This window comes from Suncus etruscus, chromosome 1, assembly GCF_024139225.1.
Source record: "Suncus etruscus isolate mSunEtr1 chromosome 1, mSunEtr1.pri.cur, whole genome shotgun sequence".
Lineage (NCBI taxonomy): Eukaryota > Metazoa > Chordata > Mammalia > Eulipotyphla > Soricidae > Suncus > Suncus etruscus.
In genome coordinates, this window is record NC_064848.1 from 189,185,322 (window position 1) to 189,211,372 (window position 26,051).

Consider the following 26,051-nt stretch of genomic DNA (forward strand, 5'->3'; position numbering starts at 1 on the left):
CTAGCCAAGGAAAGATTGCGACCACGGGTCAATCCCCCGGCGTCCCATATGGTCCCTCCAAGCCAGGGGCAATTTCTGAGCGCTTAGCCAGGAGTAACCCCTGAGCATCAAACGGGTGTGGCCCGAAAAAAAAATGAAATGATTCCTAAGTGCAGAGCCAGGAGTTACCCCTGTGCACAGTGAGGGTGTAGCCCCCCCAAACAACAAAAAAGTAAATGGAGGAGAAAGTTCTGTAAGGTTCAAAATCGGTCACTGCCAGACAGTCAAAGGGTCCGAAGGACCGCAGCCGCATCTTCCAGCTACTCTCACATAAATCTTCACACCCTAATGAAAAACATTAGTACAGTAATACCTCACAAAATGGGCAGCATCACCATCCACTGATCTTAATCAGACTTTCTCGTTTTATTTTGTTTTGTTTTTTCTTTTCCCTTTTGGAGGATTTGGGCAGACCCAGAGATACCCAGAAGCTGCTCCTGGCTCTGTGGTCACAAGTCACTACTGGGCAAGCTGCTGGGGCATGGACAAACCATAGGCCTTGTCCTGGGATCTAATAGCCATAATGCAAGGCAAGCTCTTTATCTTGAAGCTTTGCGCAGTCTTCGGGCTCACTTGGCGGGAGGAAAGTGGCTCGGAGCTCTTGGAGCCCCGAATGTCAGTCAGTGGGTGAAGACGACGCAGTCAAGCCTAGTGCTCTTTCCGCCCCACTTTAGACAGCCAACACATCCCAGATGCAGCCTAGATGACGCATCTATAGGTTTTGCTATCCGGGTGGGCAATCCTGCCTAGGAGGCCCACTCCAGCGAAATTGACACACACACACACACACACACACACACACACACACACACACACACACACTAATTGACACGAGCTGTCAATCCTGCCTAGGAGGCCCACTCCAGCGAAATTCACACACACACACACACACACACACACACACACACACACACACACACACACACACACACACACTAATTGACACGAGCTGTCAATCCTGCCTAGGAGGCCCACTCCAGCGAAATTCACACACACACACACACACACACACACACACACACACACACACACACACACACACACACACACACACACACACACACACACACACACACACACACACACAAAGTAATTGACACGAGCTGTCAACCGGCGCCTGGGTCCAGGTGCGCGGTGACCCCCAGCTCTCGGGTCAGGGAGGCAGCGCGCAAGAAGGCGCATGCGCACTCCGGCGGCGGTGGCTCCCAGCCTGGGATTCGGCGGGAAGCCGGCAGGGGCGGGGCCGGAAGTGCTCGTCGACGCCGTTGCTAGGCGACGGGCTTCCACAACCTCTCGCTCGAGTTCTCGGGCTTCTCTTTCTCCCCTCCTTTCTCTTCTGGGGGGCGCCCGGAATATCTCCCCCCGCTAACCATGGCAGACACGGAAACGGAGGTTTTGCGAAGCACCTTCCACTCTTACATGGCGGAGGGCGAGCGGCTCTATCTCTGCGGGGAGTTCGCTAAAGCCGCCCATAGCTTCAGCAATGTGAGTCAGCTCTCTTCCCAGCTTCCCGAGTTCGAATCCTGCCAGCTCTCAGATCCTGGGGGGTCTCTGGGGGATGGGAAGCTGGAGATCCAGAATTGTAGCGTGGTTGCTGTTATCTGCTGCACACCCCACTAGGCCCATTTGCTATCCATTTCCACTTGCAAACCTTCCTGCTCATTAAAATACCCATCTATTCTCTAGGGTCGGAGAGATAGCTCAGTGGTGGGGTGTTTGCCTTGCACAAGGCCTATTCCAGACAAAGCTCGGTTCGATCCCCCCTGGCATCCCATATGGTCCCCCGAACCTGCCAGGAGTGATTTTCTGACCCAACACTCCCCCCCCCAAAACAAAACAAAACAAAAACTATTCTCTAGGACCTGGGATGTAAGTGCACAGCATTTGCCTTGCGTGTGTGGGGCCCTGAGTTCGATCTAAAGCAAACAAACAAAAGGGGGGAAAATACCCTGCACTTGGGGGCCGGAGAGATAGCCCAGTGGTAAGGCGTTTGCCTTAGATGCAGAAGGATGGTGATTCAAATCCTGGTATCCCTTATGGTCCAGGAGCTATTTCTGAGCGTAGAGCCAGAGTAACCCCTGAGCACTGCTGGGTGTGACCTAAAAACAAACAAACAAACAAACAAACAAAAAACCTGCACTCTATATGGAAAGTTCTCTTTTTTGGTTTGTTTCTGTTTGGGGGCCATACCTGACACTGCTCAGAGGTCTCTCCTGACTCTGCACTCAGGAATTTTCCCTAGGACCATATGGGATGCCAGGGATCAAACTCAGGTCAGTTATATGTAAGGCAAGTGTCCTACCTGTTGTACTGTTTCCTCACCCCACCATCTTTTTTTTTATTATTATTACTGAAATAATTTTTTTATGGTTTTTGGGCCACACCCGGTGACGCTCAGGGGTTACTCCTGGCTATACTCTCAGAAGTCACTCCTGGCTTGGGGGACCATATGGGACGCGGGGGATTGAACCGCGGTCCGTCCTAGGCTAGCGCTGGCAAGGCAGACACCTTACCTCTAGTGCCACCACGCCAGCCCCTATTACTGAAATAATTTGTGTTGGTCTGGCCTCCTTCCATAGAGCAGCCTTAATTTCCCATAGTTGACTAGGAAACATTGAGAGGATACTTACAAGTGTGAAGTGATGAAATCTCTGTCCCACAGAAAGTGGTCAGTAAGTAACATTAATATTATACATAACTGGAGTTACATTGCTGCTCCACTCCATTGCTGATGGGCCCTTGTATTGTTTGAGGATACTGGGCACCCTAAGCCCAGAGGGAAGGACTGTTATTACCCCATTTTATGATGAGGAAATGGACCAGCAGTTAAAGACAATGTTGCTAACCACCAAGTACTACTTTAGTGAGCTTAGTGTTCTTAAGATAATTTCACTAGAACAGTCAGCTTTGTTCCAAAGCAGGGGAGGTCAAGGGATAGCCCCTTAAGCAGTCCCAAGACACCCCCTAAAGCTTTTCCACTGTTACCCAATCTTTTGTCCCATTTGATCGCCAGCCATATATTCAGACCAGAAATAAGTGATCACTGGGTCCAGCAACTGAGTTCAATCCTACCACCACCACCACCAATTCTTTTCTTTCAAGATTATTTTCTTCATAATCTGTCTATAGAAGCTCAGGCAGACAGAAAAGAATACCCTGAGGGAAGGCAGCTTTGGGTGAGAAGTGGCCTTTTCCCAAGAAAGACAGTAGCTATTTCCTCTTCCTGGAAAAGGAGGAAGGCCATAAGAAGGGGGTGGGGACAGCACCAATTGTAGCAATGACTTTAAACAAGAGAGTGGACACTGGGGGCCGGAGAGATAGCATGGAGGTAAGGCATTTGCCTTGCATACAGAAAGACAGTGGTTCGAATCCCGGCATCCCAAATGGTTCCCTGAGCCTGCCAGGAGCAATTTCTGAGTGTAGAGCCAGGTGTTACCCCTGAGAGCCTCCAGGTATGACCCAAATACCAAAAAAAAAAAAAAAAAAAAAGAGAGAGAGTGTGTGGACAATGGACACCTTGACGAGCTGGGGAGGCAGTTGAACTCCCATCCTCTCGAAGGGGTCCTCAAACTTTTTAAACAGGGGGCCAGTTCACTGTCCCTCAGACCATTGGAGGGTCTGACTATAGTAAAAACAAAACTTATGAGCGAATTCATATGCATACTGAATATATCTTATTTTGCAATGAAGAAACAAAACAGATACAAATACAATATGTGGCCCGCGGGCCATAGTTTGAGGACCACTAGAGTCTAGACCAAAGCGAGAGCTATTTTCTTGTCATTTTCATCTTTATCTCCTGAAAGAATGCTTTCTGTTCAGTAAGTTCAGTAGAAAGAGAACTTGTGGAATGGACAGCCCAAGATAGAGTTGACCCCAAAGCAATTTGGTCAGCCAGAACAATTCTTAGCCTGGGAAATACATGTGGATTGTGATACAGTCATGTCAGGTTTATGGCTGGATATACAATGCAGGAAACATCCTACGATTCTACTAAGTAGACTGTGAGAATCCCAGACACTAAGGAATTCTAGCACATACATAAACTCCCATCACAGCCTGTACCTCCACCAACCCTGAGACTTTGCCTTTGTTCAGGGTAACCTGCATGCAGGTCTTGGAGAGCCAGGCTCTGGGTTGTACTGCTTTGAGCCTGATGGATTCAGAGCTGTGTTTTTTAGGAGGATGTTTTGGTCTCCTGTTTCTGGTCCAGCATCTAGTTTGCCTTGCTTGGTGCCTGTCCACCCGAGTGCTTCTTTCTCAGGCTCTTCACCTTCAGCCTGGAGATAAGAATTGCCTGGTTGCCCGCTCTAAGTGCTTTCTGAAGATGGGGGAGCTGGAGAAATCCCTGCAGGATGCTGAAGTTTCACTCCAGGATGACCCAAATTTCTGCAAGGTGATCCTGTGGGTGTGGGTGGATCCAGCTGCCCTGTGACGTTCAGAATACAACTACTGGTTTTAAGATGCAGCCAGATGGCCTCTCTTCCACCTCTCCCAAGTTTCTAAGGCCTTTGACTTCCTCCTATAACAGGGAATTTTACAAAAGGCTGAGACCCTGTACACCATGGGAGACTTTGAGTTTGCCCTGGTGTTCTATCATCGAGGCTACAAGCTGCGGCCTGATCGGGAATTCAAAGTTGGAATTCAGAAAGCTCAGGAAGCCATCAACAACTCCGTGGGAAGTGAGTGCCCCTGGGGGCCTTGCCTGTCTAGGGAGGGTGATTAGAATCCTTAGGTAAGGAGAAAGGCCTGCTAGGACAAGGTCTGAGCAAACCCTTCTAGGCCTGCAAAGTCTCCTGTCTTCGCATTTCACAGAGACTCTTTGACTGGGCAGTATGAGGACAGTCCTTGGTCCTTTTTTACTGAACCCTGCAATGCCCGGATCTTCTCAAATCCAGTGTGGATATGGCAGGTAGAAAGCTGCTTGCCGGGCCCGGAGAGATAGCACAGCGGTGTTTGCCTTGCAAGCAGCCCATCCAGGACCAAAGGTGGTTGGTTCAAATCCCGGTGTCCCATATGTTCCCCCGTGCCTGCCAGGAGCTATTTCTTTTTTTTTTTTTTTTTTTTTTTTTTTTGGTTTTTGGGCCACACCCGTTTGACGCTCAGGGGTTACTCCTGGCTATGTGCTCAGAAATCGCCCCTGGCTTGGGGGGACCATATGGGACGCCGGGGGATCGAACCGCGGTCCTTCCTTGGCTAGCGCTTGCAAGGCAGACACCTTACCTCCAGCGCCACCTACCCGGCCCCTTTTTTTGTGTTTTTTTTGGGTCACACCCGGCAGTGCTCAGGGGTTACTCCTGGCTCCATGCTCAGAAATTGCTCCTGGCAGGCACGGGGGACCATATGGGACGCTGGGATTCGAACCGATGACCTCTTGCATGAAAGGCAAACGCCTTACCTCCATGCTATCTCTCCAGCCCCAACCAGGAGCTATTTCTAAGCAGACAGCCAGGAGTAACGCCTGAGCATCGCCAGGTGTGGCCCAAAAACCAAAAAAAAAGAAAGCTGCTTGCCAATGGATAGGTCCACCTTTGACCTGCAGTCAGAGAACTGAGAGGGGTCCTAATCCCAGCCCTCCCTATGCCCTGGCTTCCACCCTTGTCAGTTTATGTTTTACCTATCACCAAGAACAGGCTTTCCCCATCACCTCCATATGTCAGGAGGAGGAGAGAAGGGAGTCAGAGCTTGCCCTGTGGGCAGCAGAGTGTGGAAATAGTGCAAGAGACCATGTTCCCTGGGTGCAGAATCTCCGGATTTCTGGGTTTGGAAATCGGCCTGCAATGGCCTTAGGCTAGTGGGGGCTGTTCTGCCTCTGTGGTCCTGCAGCTGTTTCCCCATAAAAAGGAATAAGAGGTTGTGTCCGGGGAACTGGCAGCCCTGAGCTCCAGCTTCTGTCCGTCCACGCAGGTCCTTCTTCGGTGAAACTGGTGAACAAAGGGGATCTCTCCTTCCTAAGTAAGCAAGCTGAGGTAAGGGCCCTGGTTCTGAGGTGAGGAGAGAGGCGCTCAGGTTCAAGGGACCTTTGCTGGAGCACTGAATTCCTGCCCCATGGTGGGCAGCTAGCAGTTTAGCCTTGGCTCCACAGGGGCCTTGGGAAACTCCCTCCTATAGCATACCCAGCCTGCAGAATAAACCTCAAAGAGAATTGGGACTTGGGGCTAGGGAGATAGTAGAGAGTACAGTGGGTAGGGTACTTGCCTTGCAAGCAGCTGACCCAGGTTCAACCCCTGGCATTCCATAGTGTCCCCAAGCACCACCAGGAATAAGCCCTCACTCAGCACAGTTGGGTGTGACCCAGAAATCAAAAAAAAAAAAAAATTAGGGTTTATCTACTGAAAGGTTGAGGTGGGGAACTGGAGCTCCCTGTTGAGGCTCAGTGGATGTTGTGGCTTCTTTGCAGAGTCTCAAAGCCCAGCAGAAGCCTCAACCCCAGAGGCAGGTCATCCCCCTTCCCAAGAAGGAAATCAAGCGGAAGGTCTCATTAAAGAGTGAGAAGATTGTTCGCCAGCTCCTAGGGGAGCTCTACGTAGACAAAGAGTATCTGGAGAAGCTTCTCTTGGATGAAGGTTTCTAATCCTTTGTTCGCAACAGGGATCTCGGGGTGAAGGCCTTGGTGTGGGGGATGAATATCAGCAACTGAGCCTATGGAGTAATATCAGTTGACACATCCCTTTGGGAGGATTTGCAGAAGGAAACTGAGACACACAGAGGTCAGTAACCTACCTCACCTGCAGTTGGATCAGAAGCTAGGAAATCCATGGTCAGAGTGAGTGCTCTTAGGTCTGGTTACTGTGAGCCCGAAAGGAATGCTCACACTGCAGATGTGAGGAACCCTCCAGGCAGGAAATAATACTTATCTGGGACAGAGGAGTCCATCAGAGGTGCTGGCAGGGGAATCCAAGGATGCCTGTCTTAGAAGATTTGGTGTTTTTGTTTTAGGAACACATTCATTATTGTCAGGGCTTTCTCATGGCTCTGGTTTAGAGATCAATCCTGATGAAACTCAGGGACCATATGGGATTCTGGGACTTGTCCATGTGCCAAGCAAGCCCCGTAACTACTATACTGGACTATCTATACTATCTCAGAACCCCTAGAACGTTCTGAAACTGCATCTGCTAAATTCTCCTTTAGCAGGAAAGAGAGATACTGACCAGGGATAAGTAATTCAAGGTGACAATGAGGAATGAGGAATGGGCAGTAAAGCCAAAGATCCGTCTCCTCACCTCTAGCCTAGGGTTCCCCACTCGGCACCAGCCCTACACTCACCAACCATGGGATAATGACAACAGGACGGAGTCAGGAACAATGTCTTCGTCAATGTGGAGGTGGGAGTATTGACCATTGCCAAGAAGCCAGGACAGAACTTGCCCTTGAACCCGGATCCAGTGCCTTGTCTTCTGAACTCATGTTTCCAAGGTCACCCTGAAGCTGTGCTATGAGCCAGCCTCCCTGTTGGCTCATCTCGCCCACACAGGCATGACCACCTCCCTCTCTGCAGAGGAGGGACTCTCTGTGGCAGGACAAAGCTGCCTCCGTCTTGTCCCAGTGCTGCTGCAGCACGGTTTTTCCAGGCAGGACTTAAGTACACCCCTCTGGCCCCCAGCATGTGCTAGCCCACTTGGCACCTGGGGAATCGAGTTGGCACAGACAACCTGGACCAAGTCATGCCTTGAGACTTGGTTTGGTATACAGCCAACCCTGAAGAGAGGGTGCCCTGGGAAAGAGGGTTTTTCCAGAAGCCATTCACCAGGGCACCTCTGCTAGCTCCTGGCATGCCTCTCATTTTCTTCCATGTGTGCTCTGGCTTCCCTTGGGTCTAACGGACTCCTCGGCACTCATGTGCTCTTATTCCCCTGGTTGTTTCCCTGAGAACTCCTTCAAGCTCTTGGCTGAGGGCTTCAGAACCGGGACCTCAAGCCCAGAGGGGAGGCTCCCTTAGGGCCAGTCCTAGTGGGCTCCTCCTTAAACCTCCCCCCAGATCTCATCAAAGGCACTATCAAGCGAGGCCTGACGGTGGAGGAACTCATCCTGACAGGCATCAACTACCTGGATACCCGCAGTAACTTCTGGAGGCAGCAGAAGCCCATCTATGCCCGGGAACGGGACCGCAGGCTGATGCAAGAGAAGTGGCTGCGGGATCGCAAACGCCGCCCCTCACAGACGGCTCACTACATCCTCAAGAGCCTGGAGGACATCGACCTATGTGGGTGTCATGCTCCTTGTCTGGGATGGTCCATGGGTGGGGGAGGCAGCTGTTCCTCTTCTCTTTCAGACACATATTACCTCTCCCCTTCCTAGTGCTGACCAGTGGCAGTGCTGAGGCGAGCCTTCAGAAAGCCGAGAAAGTGCTGAAGAAGGTTCTGGAATGGAACAAGGAGGAGGTGCCCAACAAGGATGAGCTCATTGGAAGCCTGTATAGCTGCATGGGCAATGCCCAGATCGAGCTGGGGCAGATGGCAGCCGCCCTGCAGAGCCACAGAAAGGACCTGGAGATCGCAAAGGAATAGTGAGTGTGGTACGGGGCTCCGGGATCAGGCAGGAAGGCTGGCAGGAAGGCTCAGCCTCTGGCCAGGGAAACTCATGGCTGAGTTCCTGCTTCTGCCCTGCGTGCCTGAGCAGATTCCCACTGTGAGTGAGCAGTGGACCGGTTTGGAATTTGGGGAAGCCTCTTCCCAGTAGTGCAGAGGGCCATCCCCTGCAGTGTTCAGGAATCGTCAGTGTTAGGAGTCAAACCCAGGGCTGAAACATGTGCCTGGCATGTGCTTTAATCCTCTAAACAATCTCTCCAGCCCCTCTTTCTTTTTTTTTTTTTTTTTTGGTTTTTTGGTTTTTGGTTTTTGGGCCACACCCGGCGGTGCTCAGGCATTACTCCTGGCTGTCTGCTCAGAAATAGCTCCTTGCAGGCACGGGGGACCATATGGGACCAGGATTCGAACCAACCACCTTTGGTCCTGGATCGGCTGCTTGCAAGGCAAACGCCGCTGTGCTATCTCTCTGGGCCCTTTTTTTTTTTTTTTTTTTGAGGGGGTGCCTCCTAGGTGGGTACTCAGGAGACCCAAAGCTCCATCAGGATTCTTGGCCAACAGGGCTGGCAGTTCAATGTGAAGCCCTAAGAATGCTGTACAGAGCTACTCTGGGCCTCCAGAGCTGTACCCAGTGATACTGGTGGGGAGGTCATTGCTGGTGGGGTCATACCCAGGTCAGGTATATGCTAGCATGCACTGCAGTCCTGATCCTGTTTACTGGCACCCTCGCCACCATCTCATCTTTTTTTTTTTTTTTTTTTTTTTTGGTGGGGGCCCATACCCAATATTGCTCAGGGCTTTCTCCTGGCTCAGCTTTTACGAATTACTCCTGGTGGTGCTCCAGGGACCATATGGGGTACTTGGGATCGAACCCAGTTGGCCATGTGCAAGGCAAACATTAATCCTACCCACTGCACTATCATTCCAGCTCCCCATTCCCTCTTTGTATTCTTAGTTTTTCATGGTGCCAGAGATTATACCCAGAGTCTAACATGTGCCAGGCAAGTGGTGTGCTGCCAGACTATTATTCTGCTGCAGGCTTATTTGTTCATAGCAAGGAGGCATTTTGGGACATGCTCAGTGGGCAGAATATATGCTTTGCATGCAGGAGCCCTGGGTTCAGTTTTCCAGCACAGCTAGAAGCGACAACAAACCCAGAGAGCCCTTGAGAGCCCTTGAACACTGCTAAGTGTGACCCAAAACCAGAGTCCAAAATGTTCCCAGTGGTCTGTCTGACCCTTAGGGATTCTGCTACACTGGCGGTTCTCAGAAGACCCTGTAATGTCAGGGATGGAATTCAGGGCCTTACACAACTCACCAGGCATTTACCAGCCCCTGACATGCCACCTCTACAACCTGGGACCTGTAGTTAGCAAACCCTGAGGTCACACCTGCAGATATGGTCCTGGTGACAGAGCTGATGGATGGCTGTGTACTAGTATCAGGAAGGGGCAGCTCAAGAGGACTGTCAAGTAGCAGGGAGCACATAGGACAGTGGGCAGGCCCTGAGGCAGGCAGGAAGGGGCTGGAGAGCACTCAGAGGCTCCCAGTGGACAGTGGCTAAGGCGGAGCTGGTGGCTATGGACAGAGGCCAGAGAAGACACAGCCTGAGGAAGCGGAGCTCTGAGCTAGAGGATTATGGGATCTGAGGTCAGGATCCCAGAGCTTCCGATTGTACCTCCCTCCTCCTCCTCAGTCAGACAGACCTCGCAACACTCCTTGGTCATAGGGCAGAAACTGAACTAACCCAGTTGGAGAGGGCGGAAGTGCAGAGGAGGGACAGCAAGGGAGCAATTGTGACCTGACCCATGAAGGAGCCACTGGGTAACAGGCATGTGCCCTGGACAAAGTTTTTCTCACACTGGGCCCCGAAGGCGGCCTCTTGTAAGGCTGTCGCTGCCAGGGCCTGCTGTTGATCTTCTGAGTCCGTGGTGGCTTGCTTGGCCTCACCAAATTTCCCTTTCCTGCTCGCAGCCAATGCTAGCTCCCTCTGTGCCTACAAATAACCTGCAACTCGTTATTCCTTCCCCTACTGCCAGGCAGGTCTTGGCTCCTCCTCATTGCCTAATGGCTTTGAAACAGTGTGTGCCAAGGCATGAGGCACTCTGCATGGGTCCAGCCCTCATGGGGACCAAACAGCAGGTTTCCTGAGCTTTCCTACTTGTCTTCTCTTCACCTTCTCTGAAACATCTTGCCCTCCTCATTGTCTCCTCTTCTGTCTGTCCTTTCCTTTCCTTTCCTTCTCTCCCTTTCCAAATGCTGAGCATTTGGAGCTGCCTGCATTGATGTTGCAGGAAGTAGAAAGCAAATGACAAAGATCTGCAGTGATAGTACAATAGCTAGGATGTTTGTCTTGCACATGGCTAATCTGGGTTTGATCCCTGGGCTCCATATGGCCCTGGTTTACTCCTTCCTTACTGAGGCCATGAAAAAGGAAGGAAGGAAGGAAGGAAGGGAGGGAGGGAGGGAGGGAGGGAGGGAGGGGAAGGAAGGAAGGAAGAAGGGAGGGAGGGAAGGAGGGAGAAGAGAGGAAGGAAAAAAGGGGGATGGGAGGGAGGGAGGGAAGGACTATAAGTATTATAGCCTGCTATGATCCAGGCTCTCACACTCAACTGCATGGACTTCTTTTTTTTTGGGGGGGGGGGCCGTTTGATTAGCCGTTTGATGCTCAGGGGTTACTCCTGGCTAAGCGCTCAGAAATAGCCCCTGGCTTGGGGGGACCATATGGGACGCCGGGGGATCGAACTGTGGTCCCGATCTTTCCTTGGCTAGCACTTGCAAGGCAGACAACTTACCTCTAGCGCCACCTCACCGGCCCCAACTGCATGGACTTAATTACAAACCTTTGTGGTTTCCTCAACTCTACTCGTAATACCAGTCATATAATAAGGCTTAATACTAGTCAGATAAGATGAGTCTCCCCATGGGAGCCAAGCCTCCCCCATGCCGGAATTTGCACTTCTCACCAGACCCATCCCCATTATCCCACAGGAGCTCCTACTCTGTTACTCCTGAGTTTGAGATCTAGGTAGTACCTGAGATCAAACCAAAGCCTCCATCCCTAGGGTCCCTCCCTGGCTAGGATTTTTGACATTATCCCAATTTAACAAGTACACAATGGAATTGTTCATCTTTCCTTCAAACCTCTCTCAGGGTCCCAGATCCAGACAAGTAGTGTTGGCCACTGGGTCCCCTAACAGGAAGGTTGTTTTTTTTTTTTTTTTTTTTGCCACACCCAGGGATACTCAGGGGTTACTCCTGGCTCTGCACTTAGAAATCTTTCCTGGCAGGCTCAGGGGACCATATGGGATGCCAGGAATCAAACTGGGGTCGGTTCCAGGTTGGCTGTGTGCAAGGCAAATGCCCTATCTCTGTGCTATCACTTCACCCACCCCCACCGCCAGTAAGTTAGGCAGCTTCACAGATACCTCCACCTTTCCTACTCCCTCTTCCCACACTTTGTCCTCCTACATTGCAGTCCAGATCCTCCTCCACCTTGCCTGATTCTTCCTCAGATCCAACTTTCCCACAGCCTTACTGTGAGAGACAGACCCAGGCTTGTACCCCAGTCCCAGAGCTGGGCTTGGGCATCCTTCTTGCTGGGGCCTGTCTTGGTCATTCCACAGGTCCCTGGGCCCTGTTCCCCAGCCAGCCCCTGTGGCTCTGTTTCTGCTAATCCCAAAGAGGCACTGGCCAGCTCTTTCTTCATCAATCCCTTCCTGCCCATCCTCTGAAATTTAAATAACTTGTCTAGATTCACAAAAGCCTTCCTGAGCCCCAGGGTTGATTTGGAAATCACAGCTCCCCCCATTTCATCCTCTCTCCGTTTTGTGGGACTCTACACTTTGGAAAAGAATATCTGACTTCTTTCCCTTTGGAGCACTCCCCACTGTATGGCTTGAGAGAGGTGTGGCATCAACTGGATAAGGAGAGGGGCCCCAGTTCTGAATTCCCTGTCAAACATCATCTCATGGGGGGGTGGTTCTGGAGATACAGTATGATGGGTAGCATTCTTGTCTTGTTCATAGGTTACTCCAGTTTGATCCCTGACACTGCATAGGGTTCCCCAATCTGCCAGGACCAGGTATGGCCCCCAAACAAAAAACAAAACCATACCTCTGTAGCATCCTCAGTGGCCCTCATACCTCTCTCTCCAGTGCTCTAGAACAGTCTCTCTAAAGTGGCTGGTCCCAGGGTTGCTGTAATGGTGTGGGTGGGAGGGAGCAGGCGTGGAGGCACTTTCTGCTTAAAGGCACTTTCTCACTTAAAGAAAGTATACTTGGGGCTGGAACAGTGGGTAAGGCATTTGCCTTATATGTGACCGACCTGGGTTTGATCCCTGGCATCCCATATGGTCTCCTGAGCACTGCCAGGAGTAATTTCTGCACGCAGAACCAGAGTAACCCCTGAGCATCACCATCTGTGGCCCAAAAACAAAGAAAGCATATTGGGGGGGTACTGAGTGATTTTTCCTGAAAAATCAGATCAGATTGGAACAGATCAGATTGGAACTATTGCTGGTCATGGGCTTCCATAAGACTATATTTGGGGGTTTGTTTTTGGGGCCACTCCTAGTGGTGGCTCAGGAGATATTCCTGGCAAAGTGCTTGAGGGGTCAAATGATGTAGGGAATCAAACTGGGTCTCCTGCAGCAAACCCTTTAAGGCTTGTCCCCAGCCCCCCTGCATGACTTATTTCTCATCTCATCACATGTTGGTTGTCCGGAATCATGGATTCTAGCCGATGTGTTCCACTTTTTTTGGGGGGGTGAGGGGACACACCCGGTGACGCTCAGGGGTTACTCTTGGCTATTCACTCAGAAATCGTTCCTGGCTTGGGCAACCACATGAGACACCTGGGAATTGAACCATGGTCTGTCCTAGGAGAGCACATGTAAGGTAGATGCCCTACTGCTTGCACCAATAGATACCACATTGCTTGCGCCATCACTTCAGCCCCATGATGTGTTCCACTTGTACTGGACAGAGCTCCTACTCTAGAAGGTACTCTAACAGCTGCAGAGTCTGGGCAGCATCTGGCTCAGGGTTCCAGGAAAGGAGCCAGTGGGAGCAGGGCCAGGGGGTGAAGGGAAGAGAAGGGCACCCTGAGATCTGGCAGGCAGTGTGGTAGGGTGGCCTGGTTGGGAGCTAGAGGATGGGGAACCATGCTGGGAAAGGAATTCCTGCCAATGGAGAGCACCCCAAAAGTGTTGGATCCGATAACAGTTATTCTTGAGTCTGGACATGTGCAGAAATGGAAACTTCCTACCCCATGCCTGCCCCTCACAGCTACTTGGAGTTACATCTAGGTGAGCCTCCAGTCTCCTCTCCAGTGTGTTCCCACATCTCTGTGCATACAGACATCCACCCCATTTTATAAAGGGAAGAAGCAATTTGTGTTTTAGAGGTGCTGCCTTGGGAAGGCCTAGTCAGGAGGTATGACTGCAAGCATGGTAACACTTCAAGGAGTCCCTGTGGACAGGCATTTAAGCTGTCCCCCAACCCTGCCCTGGGCACATTAGACTGCAGGCGTGGTAGCAACCTGCCAGAGGAGGTCACATCTGCATTTAGGAAGGAAGTAGGGGTGAGTGAGATGGAGAGGGTTCTGGGAGCCGCTGCATAGAGGGGCTTGAGGTGGGCTCCACACTGGTCAGGAAGGGGGGCCAACTCTGGAGGGGGTCTGAGCTGGGGGTTGGTTTTGGTTTGATTGGCTGGGAGTAAGAAATCAAATGTCTGTGTGATCTTGGTAAAGATCAGATGTAGAGACCAACACCAGCACTGCGTATGGTCTTCTGAGCACCTCCAGAAGTGACCACTGAGAGTCACTGGGTGTAGCCTCAATCCCTCTCCAATAAAGGAATAAATAATAGATGCAGTGAGAGAATGAGCCTTCTTTTCTTCCTTCCTTACTGACAGTGCTCAGGGCATACTCCTGGCTCTACTAACAGATCACTCTTGGTGGTACTGGGGGACCAACCATATGGGTTGCTGGGGATCAAACTCGGGTTAGCTGCATGTAAAGCAAGCACCCGACCCACTGTACTATCACTCTGGTCCATTATTTTTGTGTTTTTCCCCCACACCCAGAGGTACTCAGGGACTATTCCCACCAGAGGACCCTGTAATATCAGGGCTGGAACTTAGGACTTTTACACACAAAGCCTGTGCTCTGGTCCTCAAGCCCTGGCCCTGGCCAGGGCTGTGCGTTCCCCTTAGTGTGAATATAGGAACTGCCAGGTCAGAGTGAATGGCGTGCCTTGCTTCCTCTCCACAGTGACCTTCTTGATGCCAAGTCAAGAGCCCTTGACAACATTGGCAGAGTGTTTGCCCGAGTTGGGAAATTTCAGCAGGCCATTGACACGTGAGTAGCCAAGGATAGCTCCTTCCCCACCTGGTGGTGCCACTCAGCCTCGCACCTGATCCCCTCCTGAGGTCAAGGATGCCTGGGGCACCTGTGTATGGCTTGTCTAATTTCTGCATGGCAGCCATGGTGGTCAAGCCTCTTGGCCAACACAGGGCTTATCAGAAAACCACTTAGTCAGGGTCACTTAATGCAGTAGTGGGGCATTTGCCCTGCATGCAGCAGACCCAGGACAGACCTGGGTTCAATCACCATATGGTCCCCAAGCCAGGAGCAATTTCTGAGCTCATAGCCAGGAGTGACCCCTGAGCATCACCAGGTGTGGTCCAAGAACCTGTGTTTCTCAATTTTCTGCTAAAGGCCCTGAAGGGCCACAGAGAGACCTGCCCCTGGCATGTGTGGGGCCCTGAGTTCTATTCTTTTTTTTTTTTTTTTTTTTTGGTTTTTGGTTTTTGGGTCATATCCAGCAGTGCTCAGGGGTTACTCCTGACTCTGCTCAGAAATCGCTCCTGGCAGGCTCAGGGGACCATATGGGATGCCAGGATTTGAACCACTGACCTTCTGCATGAAAGTCAAACGCCTTACCTCCATGCTATCTTTCTGGCCCCGAGTTCTATTCTTTTTTTTTTTTTTTTTTTTTGGTTTTTCGGCCACACCCGGAGTTGCTCAGGGGTTACTCCTGGCTGTCTGCTCAGAAATAGCTCCTGGCAGGCACGGGGGGACCATATGGGACACCAGGATTTGAACCAAGCACCTTTGGTCCTGGATCGGCTGCTTGTAAGGCAAACACCGCTGTGCTATCTCTCCGGGCCCCGAGTTCTATTCTTGACACCATACAGTCTGCTGAGTGCCACTAGATGGCCCCAGAACCTTCCCAGTGCTGTAAAGACCCCTCTAACTTGCAAAAGAAAGTGACCTCCAGACCACTCAAAAGATGGATGGTTATGGGTTGTCTCCAACACTCCCACATCAATCTGATGCTGGAGGTCTGGGCTCAGCTGTCTGCGTTGACAGCCATTCTGGCACCCTTCCTTGTACTATCTGTGAGCAGAGCACTTTTGTGACTACATGACTGAGTTCTCAGTGCGGTGACTCAGACCCAAGACACAAGAGTGAGAGCTGCGAAAGCCTTTAGGCCCCTGTGGTGGGTCCAGGGCACTGAGAGTCAGATAAGAAAGCCTGCCCTCCCGTTCACATTATCGTTATGTTTTTATTGTTATTTAGGCTTGGAGGCCACACCTGGCAGTGCTCAGGGATTACTCCTGACTCCGCACATAGGGATAACTCCTAGCTCGGGGGACCAAGTAGGATGCCAGGGAATGAACCTGGGCCAGTCACATGAAAAGCAAATGCCCTACCTGCTGTTTTATTTCTTTGGCCCCTATTGAACCTTTAAATATTACGTTAAGCACTATTTTATAAATATTTCCTTCAATTCATATTCCAAATATAATCCCATAGATGTTCCAATATAACCTAAGTAGTTGTTTGTTTGTTTTGATTTTTGCTTTTGGGTCATATTTTATGCAGTCCCCAAGATGGAACCCAAGTCAGCAACATACTAGGAAAACGCACTGTACTACCTCTTCAGTACTCAGTATTTTTTTTGGGGGGTGGGTTTGGGTCACACCTAGTGGCACTCAGGGGTTACTCCTGGCTCTGAGCTCAGAAGTTGTCCTGGCAGGCTCAGGGACCTTATGGGATGCTGGGATTCGAACCAGGGTCTGTTCTATGTTGGCCGCATACAAGGCTAATGCTTATTGCTGTGCTATCGCTCTGGCCCCCAGCACTCAGTATATATATATATATATATTTCTTTTTTGTTTGTTTGTTTTGTTTTGTTTTGTTTTTTGGGGGGTCACACCTGGTGGCACTCAGGTTACTCCTGGCTTTGCACTCAGAAATTGCTCCTGGCTCCGGGGACCATATGGGATGACTAGATTTGAGACTCAAACCACCGTCTATTTTGGGTTGGCTGCATGCAAGGCAAACAAACACCTTACCACTGTGCTATCTCTCTGACTCCTCAGCATATTTTTTTGTTTTTTGTTTTTTTTTGGGCCACACCCATTTGATGCTCAGGGGTTACTCCTAGCTAAGCGCTCAGAAATTGCCCCTGGCTTGTGGGGGGGAACACCATATGGGACACCGGGGGATCGGACTGCGGTCCTTCCTTGGCTAGCGCTTGCAAGGCAGACACCTTATCTCTAGCGTCACCTCTCCGGCCCCCCCTCAGCATATTTTTATTTAACTTTTATTTTGTGGGGGATGAACTCAGCAGCATTCATGAGTTACTCATGGGGCTGGAGAGATAGCATGGAGGTAAGGCATTTGCCTTGTGTGCAGAAGGTTGGTGATTCAAATCCCGGCATCCCATATGGTCCCCAGGAGCAATTTCTGAGCATGGAGTCAGGAGTGACCCCTGAGTGCTGCCAGGTGTGGCCCAAAAACCAAAAAAAAAAAAAAAAAGTTACTCGTAGCTCTGTATTCAGGCTCAGGGGACTATCTGGGATGCCGAGGATTGAACCCGGGTCAACTGCATGCAAGGCAAACACTTGCGCTTTTGCTCTGGCCCTATGTTTTTGTTTATTGGGGCCACACTTGGCTTGTGTTCAGAGATTTCTCCTGGCTTCAGATCACTCCTGGCACAACTGGGCAACCATATCTCCAGGGTACCAAGCATAGAACCTTGGTCAGCCTTGTGCAAGTCAAGCGCCTTAATCCCCAATACTGTCCGTCCTACCCCTTAACTCTGTGTGTGTGTGTGTGTGTGATGCCAAAGATCAAATCTAGTCTCATGCATGCAAGGCTGGTGTTTTTTCACTGACTCATACCCAAGCTCAGCTTTGGTAGTTTGAAAATGTGCCCTTGCTTCTGCATTCCACCACACACACACACACACACACACACACACACACACACACACACACACGCACAGGAAAGGACTGTCCTTGTAGAAGAGATTGTCTTGGGGCTCCCAGCAGAAAACCAAGCAGCCTTGGTTTGGGGGGGATGAGGCTGAGTTCTTGGTTGGCCTGAACCCATTATTCTGGTTCATTGCATCCTCAGGTGGGAGGAGAAGATCCCTCTGGCCAAGTCCACCCTGGAGAAGACGTGGCTGTTCCACGAGATCGGCCGCTGCTACTTAGAGCTGGACCAACCCTGGAAGGCACAGAACTATGGCGAGAAGTCCCAGCAGTGTGCCGAGGAAGAAGGAGACATCGAGTGGCAGCTGAATGCCAGTGTGCTGGTGGCACAGGCCCAAAGTAGGGGCTCAGGGCCAGGGTCCCGCTTGCATGGCCTTCCTATCTCCCACAAACCCCAATATGTGCATTGCCCTTGAGCTCAGCAGCCTATGGCCCAGGGTCAGGAGCATCAAAGCAGCCTCCCTCCTCTGGCCTCGGTGTCCTTACTCCAGCACTGAATCCCAAGGCAGGCAGGCAGGCAGGAGGGTTATTTTGGTGGTGGTGGAGGGTTGAGGGGTACACCCAGTGGTGCTCAAGTGTTGATTCCAGTGATACCGGGGTACCATGCAGTTAATTGGATTGACCCAAGGCCAGCTGTGTAAGGCAAGTTGTCTATTAGCTCAATTATTTATTTAATCAAATTATCTATTATCTCTCCACCAGTCGTAGGTTCCCAAAATCATCAAGATCTTTAGCTGGCCTTTTCTAGAACTCTTTCCTATTCTCAAGAGGGTGTCATGCAAGTTCAAGTGGAGACAGGATGTGCCCCTCAGGGTTGCTGTTATCCTAAGTCCTCTGTGGAGGATTTACTAGGTCTAGGAGGGAGCCTGGAAGCAGGATGCAAGCTGAACCCTCGCAAAGCAGCAACTGGGGGTGCAGGGTGCTAGAGGAAGGAAGCAGGGCTTAGCCAACAGAACCTGGGTTCAGACAAGAGCCACTCTGTGCCTCAGTTCCTCATCTAGGCCTGGGGCTGAGTACAGCATTTACTTTCTGGGGTGCTGTGATGTGAGATACAAGGAGACCCTTAACTAAGACATTGAGCCACTTGGGGCTGGAGAGACAGTGCAGTGGGTAGGGCACTTGCTTGTCATTGCCAACCCGGTTCAGCCCCCAGCACCACGCAGGGTCTCCTGAGCCCCACCAGAGTGGTTCCTGAGCAGAGCCATGAGCAAGCCTTGGGCACTGCTGGGTGTAGCCCCCAAACAAACAAACCCACAAAGAAACACATCCCCTCTCAGAACAGGAACTGGCTGGCTCAGGAGAGCAGCTCTGCAGATAGTAACTCCTTCCTTCCCCTCTTAACAACTAGCCCTGACCCCAAATTTAGCCTTTGTTTGGTTTTTGGTTTGGGGGCCACACCCAGCGGTGCTCAGGGCTTGTTTAACTTTTTCTGACTCTGCACTCAGGGATTACTCCTCGAGGGGCTTGGGGGACCATATGGGTGCCATGGATTAAACTCGGGTCTCCTGCATACAAGGCAAGAGCCTTCCCCTCGTACTCTCTATGGCACCAAAAATTTAGCACTTTAAAAGGTGACAAGCAGGGCCCGGAGAGATAGCACAGTTTGCCTTGCAAGCAGCTGATCCAGGACCAAAGGTGGTTGGTTCAAATTCCGGTGTCCCATATGGTCCCCCGTGCCTGCCAGGAGCTATTTCTGAGCAGACAGCCAGGAGTAACCCCTAAGCACCGCTGGGTATGGCCCCCCAAAAAAAAAAGTGACAAGCAGTCTCTTTGTCACCCCATTTCCAGTTCCACCTTAGCTGGGTGAAGCCACTTGTCAGGGTTTTGTGCATGAGGTGAATGTCTAGCCATGGGACTGTGAATCACAGGCAGTCCAACAATATTTCACTGGTTTTAAAGGAGCTTGTTTGTTTGTTTGTCTTTTGGGGCATACCCAGCAGTGCTCAGGAGTTTCTCCTGCCTCTGTGCTCAGATTCACTCTTGGTGGGCTTGGGGGCTCACACGGGATCAAAACCTGAGTCAGCTATGTACAAGGCAAGCGCCTTGCCCACTGTGCTATTGCTTTGACCCCTATGGCATTATTTCAAATTAGAATCAACTTAGAATCAATTTTTCGGTATGTGGGCCAGAAATGAAACCTAGGGCCCCTCCCAAGCAAGGCATCTGCATCCTGGCCCCAGGCCCTCCATAGCATTTTTGAAACTTTTGAATTAACACTTAAAGAAAAGGACACTCTTTTTTGGAGCATCAAAACTGGGGCTGTCCACCTGCCCCAGAGATGGTGCTGTGCCTCTGGGCACCAGGGCTGCTGCCCCCATTTCTGGGTTTTTGTTTGTTTGTTTGTTTGTTTTTTTGGTTTTTTGGGCCACACCCGGCATTGCTCAGGGGTTACTTCTGGCTGTCTGCTCAGAAATAGCTCCTGGCAGGCACGGGGGACCATATGGGACACCGGGATTCGAACCAACCACCTTTGGTCCTGGATCGGCTGTTTGCAAGGCAAACGCCGCTGTGCTATCTCTCCGGGCCCTGCTGCCCCCATTTCACACCAGCTTCCCTCAGGGCCTGGCAGTGGTGACTGGTCCAGCCCCTCCAGCCCCTAACCAATGCCATCCCAATGGCTCACTGTGTCCCCTCCCTTGACTTCCAGTGAAGCTGAAAGACTTTGAGTCAGCCGTGAACAACTTCGAGAAGGCCCTGGAGAGAGCAAAGCTGGCACACAACAACGAGGCACAGCAGGCCATCATCAGTGTGAGCTTCCTCCCCTGCACAAGGCGGTCGAGGGCACCCCTGGGATCAGCCATTCCACAACCATTCCACAAACACCACAGACACAAGCTCCATAGGAAAGAGGTTGCTGGAAGAAATAAAGCAGCAAAGGCAGAAGTTTTCTGTGGTGCTGGGGAGGGCACCTGGGCTTCTGCATACAGACCTTGCACCTCTCACAGGGCCACATCCCCAGCACTCTGTGTGTGTGTGTCTCTCTCTCTCTGTCTCTGTCTCTCTCTCTCTGTCTCTCTCTCTCTGTTTCTCTCTCACTCTGTATCTCTCTCTCTCTGTCTCTCTCTGTCTCTCCTGTCTCTCCTCTCTCCTCTCCTCTCTCTCTTGGCCTACTATGTTCAAAACCCTCGCTTCACCCCATTGCCCAGTTCGACCCCCACACCTGCTCTAGGTTTCAGCTTCTCTGCCCTCTCGGCCTAGGCCTGTGCGTCTCTCCTGCTTCACCTCCCGACACCTCCTCATGCCACAGCTCCTGGAAGCAAATGACCTAGGCAACTGAGGGCTGGACCGTATTTCCTTCCGAGGCTGAGGTTGAGCCTCAGCAGACAGGGCAGAGGTGGGAGGTGGAACCTAGAGGGACATCGGTGCACCCCTCCTCCCTGCTGGACCCCTGCAGGCAGTCGTGCCTTTAGTGCTTGGCATGAGCCTCTGACCCCGGGCTCAACTGTCAACCACTCTCAGCCCTGTGACAGTTCTAGTATTGGGCCCCTCAGTGCTTGCTGGGGAGGGGGGACCCCACATAACCCCTATCCCTGGGATCCCAGGCCAGGGTTGAGCTTGCCACGTGGCAGCTGTGTGGTTGTGACCACAAGTTGGCACCACTGTGAGCAACTCTGGGAGACCAAGGCTTAGACTGGCATTTCCAGCAGGGTGTATGGGGTTGTGGAGGGGCCAGAACCAATTCTGCTGGCCTCCCTCGAACATTTAGTCAACTCTTCTGGGGTGCAGGGTTTTCCGAAAAGCAGGCATAATCGTCTGCACCCCTTGCCCCTTGTTCTCCAGCCTGACCCTGGCTGCTGCCCACTCAGACCATAAAGTCCAGAGTGGCTCTCCTGGAGAAAGCAGAGATCCCGATGCAGTTTCCATGAATAGCCTGCAGGCTGGGGACCAGGCTTGTGGCCAAGTCTAGATGTCTGATAAACCTTGGGGCTATGGTCTCCGGAGGAGCTGGGCTGGACATGGATTGGTTCCAAGTGGGCTCATGGTTCCCTCTCCTTCCACAGGCCTTGGATGATGCCAACAAGGGCATCCTTGAAGTGCTAAAGCAAAACTCCTACCGGGAAAGTTTCCTGGAGAGAAAGGGTGAGCCTGGGGCCTCAGAGCCCATACCCTGCTGCCCCACCCCTGCCTCCTGTACTGAGCTGCCAGGCAGGGTAGGAGGCAGGCAGGTAGGGCCCAGCCCACCACTGGGATCCAGTGCTGATGTGGACTCTGCCTCACCCCCACCTCTCCCTCTTCTGCTTCCCATACTCCCTCTGCCCCATTCCCTTCTGTCTCCTCTATCTCTGCCTCTCCCCTGTCCTATTCCCCTGTCCCTTTCTCTCCCCATGTCCCTGTCCCCTCATGTTTTCTTGTGCCCCATCCTCTCTGTCCCTCCATCCCTCCTGTGTTGCCATCTCTTATCTCCTCTGTTCCTCCATTCCCCCTAATTCCCATCCTCCCACCCCCCACTATGCCCTCCTGTCCCCTGACCTTCTCATGTGTGCCTTCCTGCACCTCTGTTCACATGGCTGAGCTAGGTGCTGAGATTCGGGGAGACATACAGTGGGCCAAGGAGCTTGGGGTGCTGTGGGGAGGTAGGGGTCCCCAAGAAGGTGTCTGCGGGTGAGTGGAGAAGGGACGGTCCTCAGTGGCCAGCAGGAGGCCGAACTCAGTGCTGCCCACCTTGGGTTCCTGTCTTAGTGGAGACAGGACAAGATAGATGCTTATGGGGGCTGAGAGAGAGAGGCAAGCTGCAGGGTCCCACTCTGGGTTGTGGTGATGTCAGCAGAGGGCGGGGCAGGGGCCAGGGCTGAAGAGCAGGGTGGGGCTGTGTGCCATGGCCCCAGAGACGGGGTGTGGGGCAGCCAGCAGCCCTCTGGGTCTGTGGCTCTCCTGTGCCTGGAAGCCTGACACGGTGGCAGGAGCTCCAGGCCCCGACATGCTTCCCCACTGTCAACCCTCCCTGAAGTGCTGGGCTACAAAGCCAGACCAGGTACCCATGAGGACAGTGCCAGAGGCTGAAGGCCTGAGCAGCAGCCCTGTTGGCTCTGGGTGGCTCGTGTCAGTTCTTACCTCAGGAGAGAATCTCTATCTTCATCCCCATCGACCATCCAGAAGCCATAGTGGTAGGAACCTCCAGCTGATACCCCCACATCCTGGGGATGCCCAGTGGGCGGCGACAGCTGCCAGCACTTCCCTATGTAAACAGCAGGTGGCAGCATTGCCTAGGGCACCGAAGAGAGACCTTTCCCTGCTGGCAACCCCTGACTGAGGGCTCCAGACCTGGGGCATGTGGGCAGTTGATTAAGCAGGGTGACAGGGGAGCTAGGTATGGGCTGAGAATATGGGGGAGACTACAGAGCCTTATCTTTCTCACTGTTGAATGCAAGCAGCAAGGATCCCTCTAACTGATATTAACCTCCAGCTCAACTACTTGCTAGCAGCAGATCCAGGGGTTTAGTTCCTCACAGAAATGTGGAGTGAGGATCCCAGAGAAAAGCAGCCCTGTCCTTTCCCATTCCTCAGCTAGTGCTTGTGCCTTCAAGGCTGACAGCTTCCACGCTTGGTTTCTTTGCAGTGTAACTGTCAACATAGGCTGTCTTTTCTCAGTCCCAGGTCCCTTGCCTGCACTCAGTGAGTGCATGGTGCAGTTTCATGAGATTCACAGATGGAGTCTGCATGGCTTCCACCTGAGTGCATGTGTGTACATGAGTTTTTGGGTTGGTTTTTGTTTTTATTTCCTTTTTTGTTTGTTTCAGGGTGACAGTGCTGGTTGTGTGTGCTCACGGCTCACTCCTGGTGGTGCTTGGGGGTGATCATGTGGTGTAAGATGACAGCCAGCTATTAACCCAAAATAAAGGGTTTGGGGTTAATAGCTGGGTGTCATCTTACAATGTGGTGCCAGGGGACAGTATCAGGACCTCCTGCATGCAGGGCACGCACATAGCCTGGTGAGATCTCTGGGGCCTCTCTTCTGCTTTCAAAAGGGCGCTGTATCTCAGCAGCACAGCCAACAAACGTTTCCTCCTCTCCCCCCACATTTATCAGAAGAGGCGCCTAAAGAGGGTACTCCTCTGCCAGAAAAGGAAAATGTTAAAAACTTGAAGAACCAGCCTGAAAAGGTGATGAACCACTGGGAGAGAGAGCCTTTGGGTGAGAGGGACACAGTAGAGGACTCCTCCAGGGAAGGCTTGAACAGCAGGATGAATGGACCAGGGGACAGCAGCGAGAAAGATGACTCGGAAAACTTCAGCTCTTCCAACACACTGGAACGAAAACATTCCAGACCCTTGGTTAGGAGAGCGTCAGAACAAGACCTGAGAGGACTGGAATCAGGCAAGAAACTGATAAATCTGGGCAAAGTAGAGTCGAGGGAGATTTACAGGAGGCCTTCCAACCTGGACCACAACCTTTCAGAATCAAGCCTCCAGGACTCGGAGGAACTCGAGGGGAAGGATTCAGAAATCTTCCAGGGAGAGTCGGAGCAGCTGAGGAACACAGATTCTAGAGAACAAGAGTCACAGGAACTACCAAAGTAGAAGGGGAGAGAAGCCAGTGTGGGCAGATGCAGATGGATCTACGAAAGTGGACTGTCCCACTGAGGTTCGTCTCTCACAGAAAAAACAGAGGCCTAGACACAGGTCACTTCTACCTCTTTCTGTCAACTAGTTTCTCTTTAAATATATACCGTTCATTCTTCCCCAGCCCGAGTCTTTGTTTTGCTCTATATCCCCACCCAGTGTCAGACCTCGCTTCAGAGAAGGAGCGAGCAGGAACCTGGAACCGAAAGCTGCATCCTGACTGCTGGATCGTGGTCTCTGCCTGAGCCTTGTCTGAGGCCCAAATAGGAGAAATAAGAAAGTGCTGAGAGGAAAGTAGCTCGGGAGGGTGAAGCACTAAGTCACCCCAAAGGCTCACAGGACTGGGGACATGGAGAGGTGAGGAGGGTATGAGATGCCTGGCTGCCCTCTATGTATAAGCATCATTGTGGGAGGATTTCTGGAAGGAAGAATGATGGGTCACGGTCAGAGACAAGACAAAGGTAGGGGCACTTTGATCCCCCGAGCAGAGTCAGGAAGAACTCCTGTGGGCCCCTCCTCCTAAAAGAAATAAATGGTAAGAAAATGACCAAAGTTTCAAAAAAACAAGCACTTTGCGCCATCACACAGTGAGATGCCCACAGACAACCCCAAGACCTGAAAGCAGAAGGAAGCTGAGAGAAACATCTCAGGAGACATAAAGAAAAATCAGTGTTTCCTCGAAGGAGAAGACTCAGGTTTGCAGTTCCTGATGCACAAATCCAGGCTTCAGCCCCAGTGTAACCTCCAGTCTCCCTTATATTTATTTTTTTTGGACACACCAGGCGATGCTTGGGTTGCTCAGGTACTCCTGGCTCTGTGCTCAGAAATTACTCCTGGCATGCTCTAGGGGCCATGTGCAAGGCAAACTCCCTACCTGCTGTGTTAATGTTCCAGCTCCAGAATCTACCTTTAATTGGGTTTTAGAGAACCAAATAAGGTAAAAGACCCTTAGTTTGATCCAGGAATCTAATAAATACATTGGAAAGGATTGGAGTTGTCCTGAGGAGACAGGACAGGTGTGATTCTAGCCTTTCAAACAAAACAAAACACAATAAAAAATAAAGGGGCTGAAGAGATAGCATGAAGGTAGGGCATTTGCCTTGCATGCTGAAGGACGGTGGTTCGAATTCTGGCATCCCATATGGTCCCCCCAGCCTACCAGGAGTGATTTCTGAGCGTAGAGCCAGGAGTAACCCCTGAGTGCTGCCGGGTGTGACCCAAAAAACAAACAAACAAAAAAAGGGTCAGGGGCTAGAGCAGTGGCACAGTGGTAGGGCGTTTGTCTCACGTGTGGCTGACCCAGGACGGACTTCGGTTTGATCCCTGGTGTCCCATATGGTCCCCTGAGCCTAGCGATTTTTTGAGTGCAGAGTCAGGAGTAACCCCTGACTGTCACCAGGTGTGGCCCAAAAACCAAAATAAAATAAAATATAATAATAATAATAATAATAATAATATAAAAAATAAAAAAGCTTCTTCGGGGGCTGAAGCGTTAGCACAGCAGTAGGGCATTTGCCTTGCATGTGGCCTACCTGGGAGGAACTTGTGTTCGATTTCCAGCATCCCACATGGTCCCCCGAGCCTGCCAGGAGTGATTTCTGAGCACAGAGCCAGGAATAACCCTTGAGCGCTGCCAA

At 51.6% G+C, this 26,051-nt stretch overlaps 1 protein-coding gene across 1 annotated transcript; it reads left to right on the top strand.

The window, feature by feature from the left end:
- The first annotated feature begins 1,410 nt into the window (after positions 1 to 1,410).
- Positions 1,411 to 24,372, top strand: ODAD4 (outer dynein arm docking complex subunit 4). The gene is made up of 12 exons (XM_049767994.1): positions 1,411 to 1,524; positions 4,304 to 4,435; positions 4,571 to 4,721; positions 5,947 to 6,008; positions 6,440 to 6,605; positions 8,021 to 8,245; positions 8,341 to 8,548; positions 14,841 to 14,927; positions 17,997 to 18,193; positions 20,502 to 20,602; positions 21,856 to 21,934; positions 23,915 to 24,372. The coding sequence occupies exons 1-12, from the start codon at positions 1,411 to 1,413 to the stop codon at positions 24,370 to 24,372; spliced, it is 1,980 nt and encodes a 659-aa protein (XP_049623951.1).
- The last annotated feature ends 1,679 nt before the right edge of the window (positions 24,373 to 26,051 follow it).

What these genes read in the sequence shown, in the direction of transcription:
- ODAD4 (XM_049767994.1), top strand. Translation starts at nt 1,411, where the DNA reads ATGGCAGACACGGAAACGGAGGTTTTGCGAAGCACCTTCCACTCTTAC. An exon ending in CATCAACAACTCCGTGGGAA is followed by an intron (nt 4,722 to 5,946) that starts GTGAGTGCCCCT and finishes CCGTCCACGCAG; the next exon opens with GTCCTTCTTCGGTGAAACTG. An exon ending in TCCTAAGTAAGCAAGCTGAG is followed by an intron (nt 6,009 to 6,439) that starts GTAAGGGCCCTG and finishes GCTTCTTTGCAG; the next exon opens with AGTCTCAAAGCCCAGCAGAA.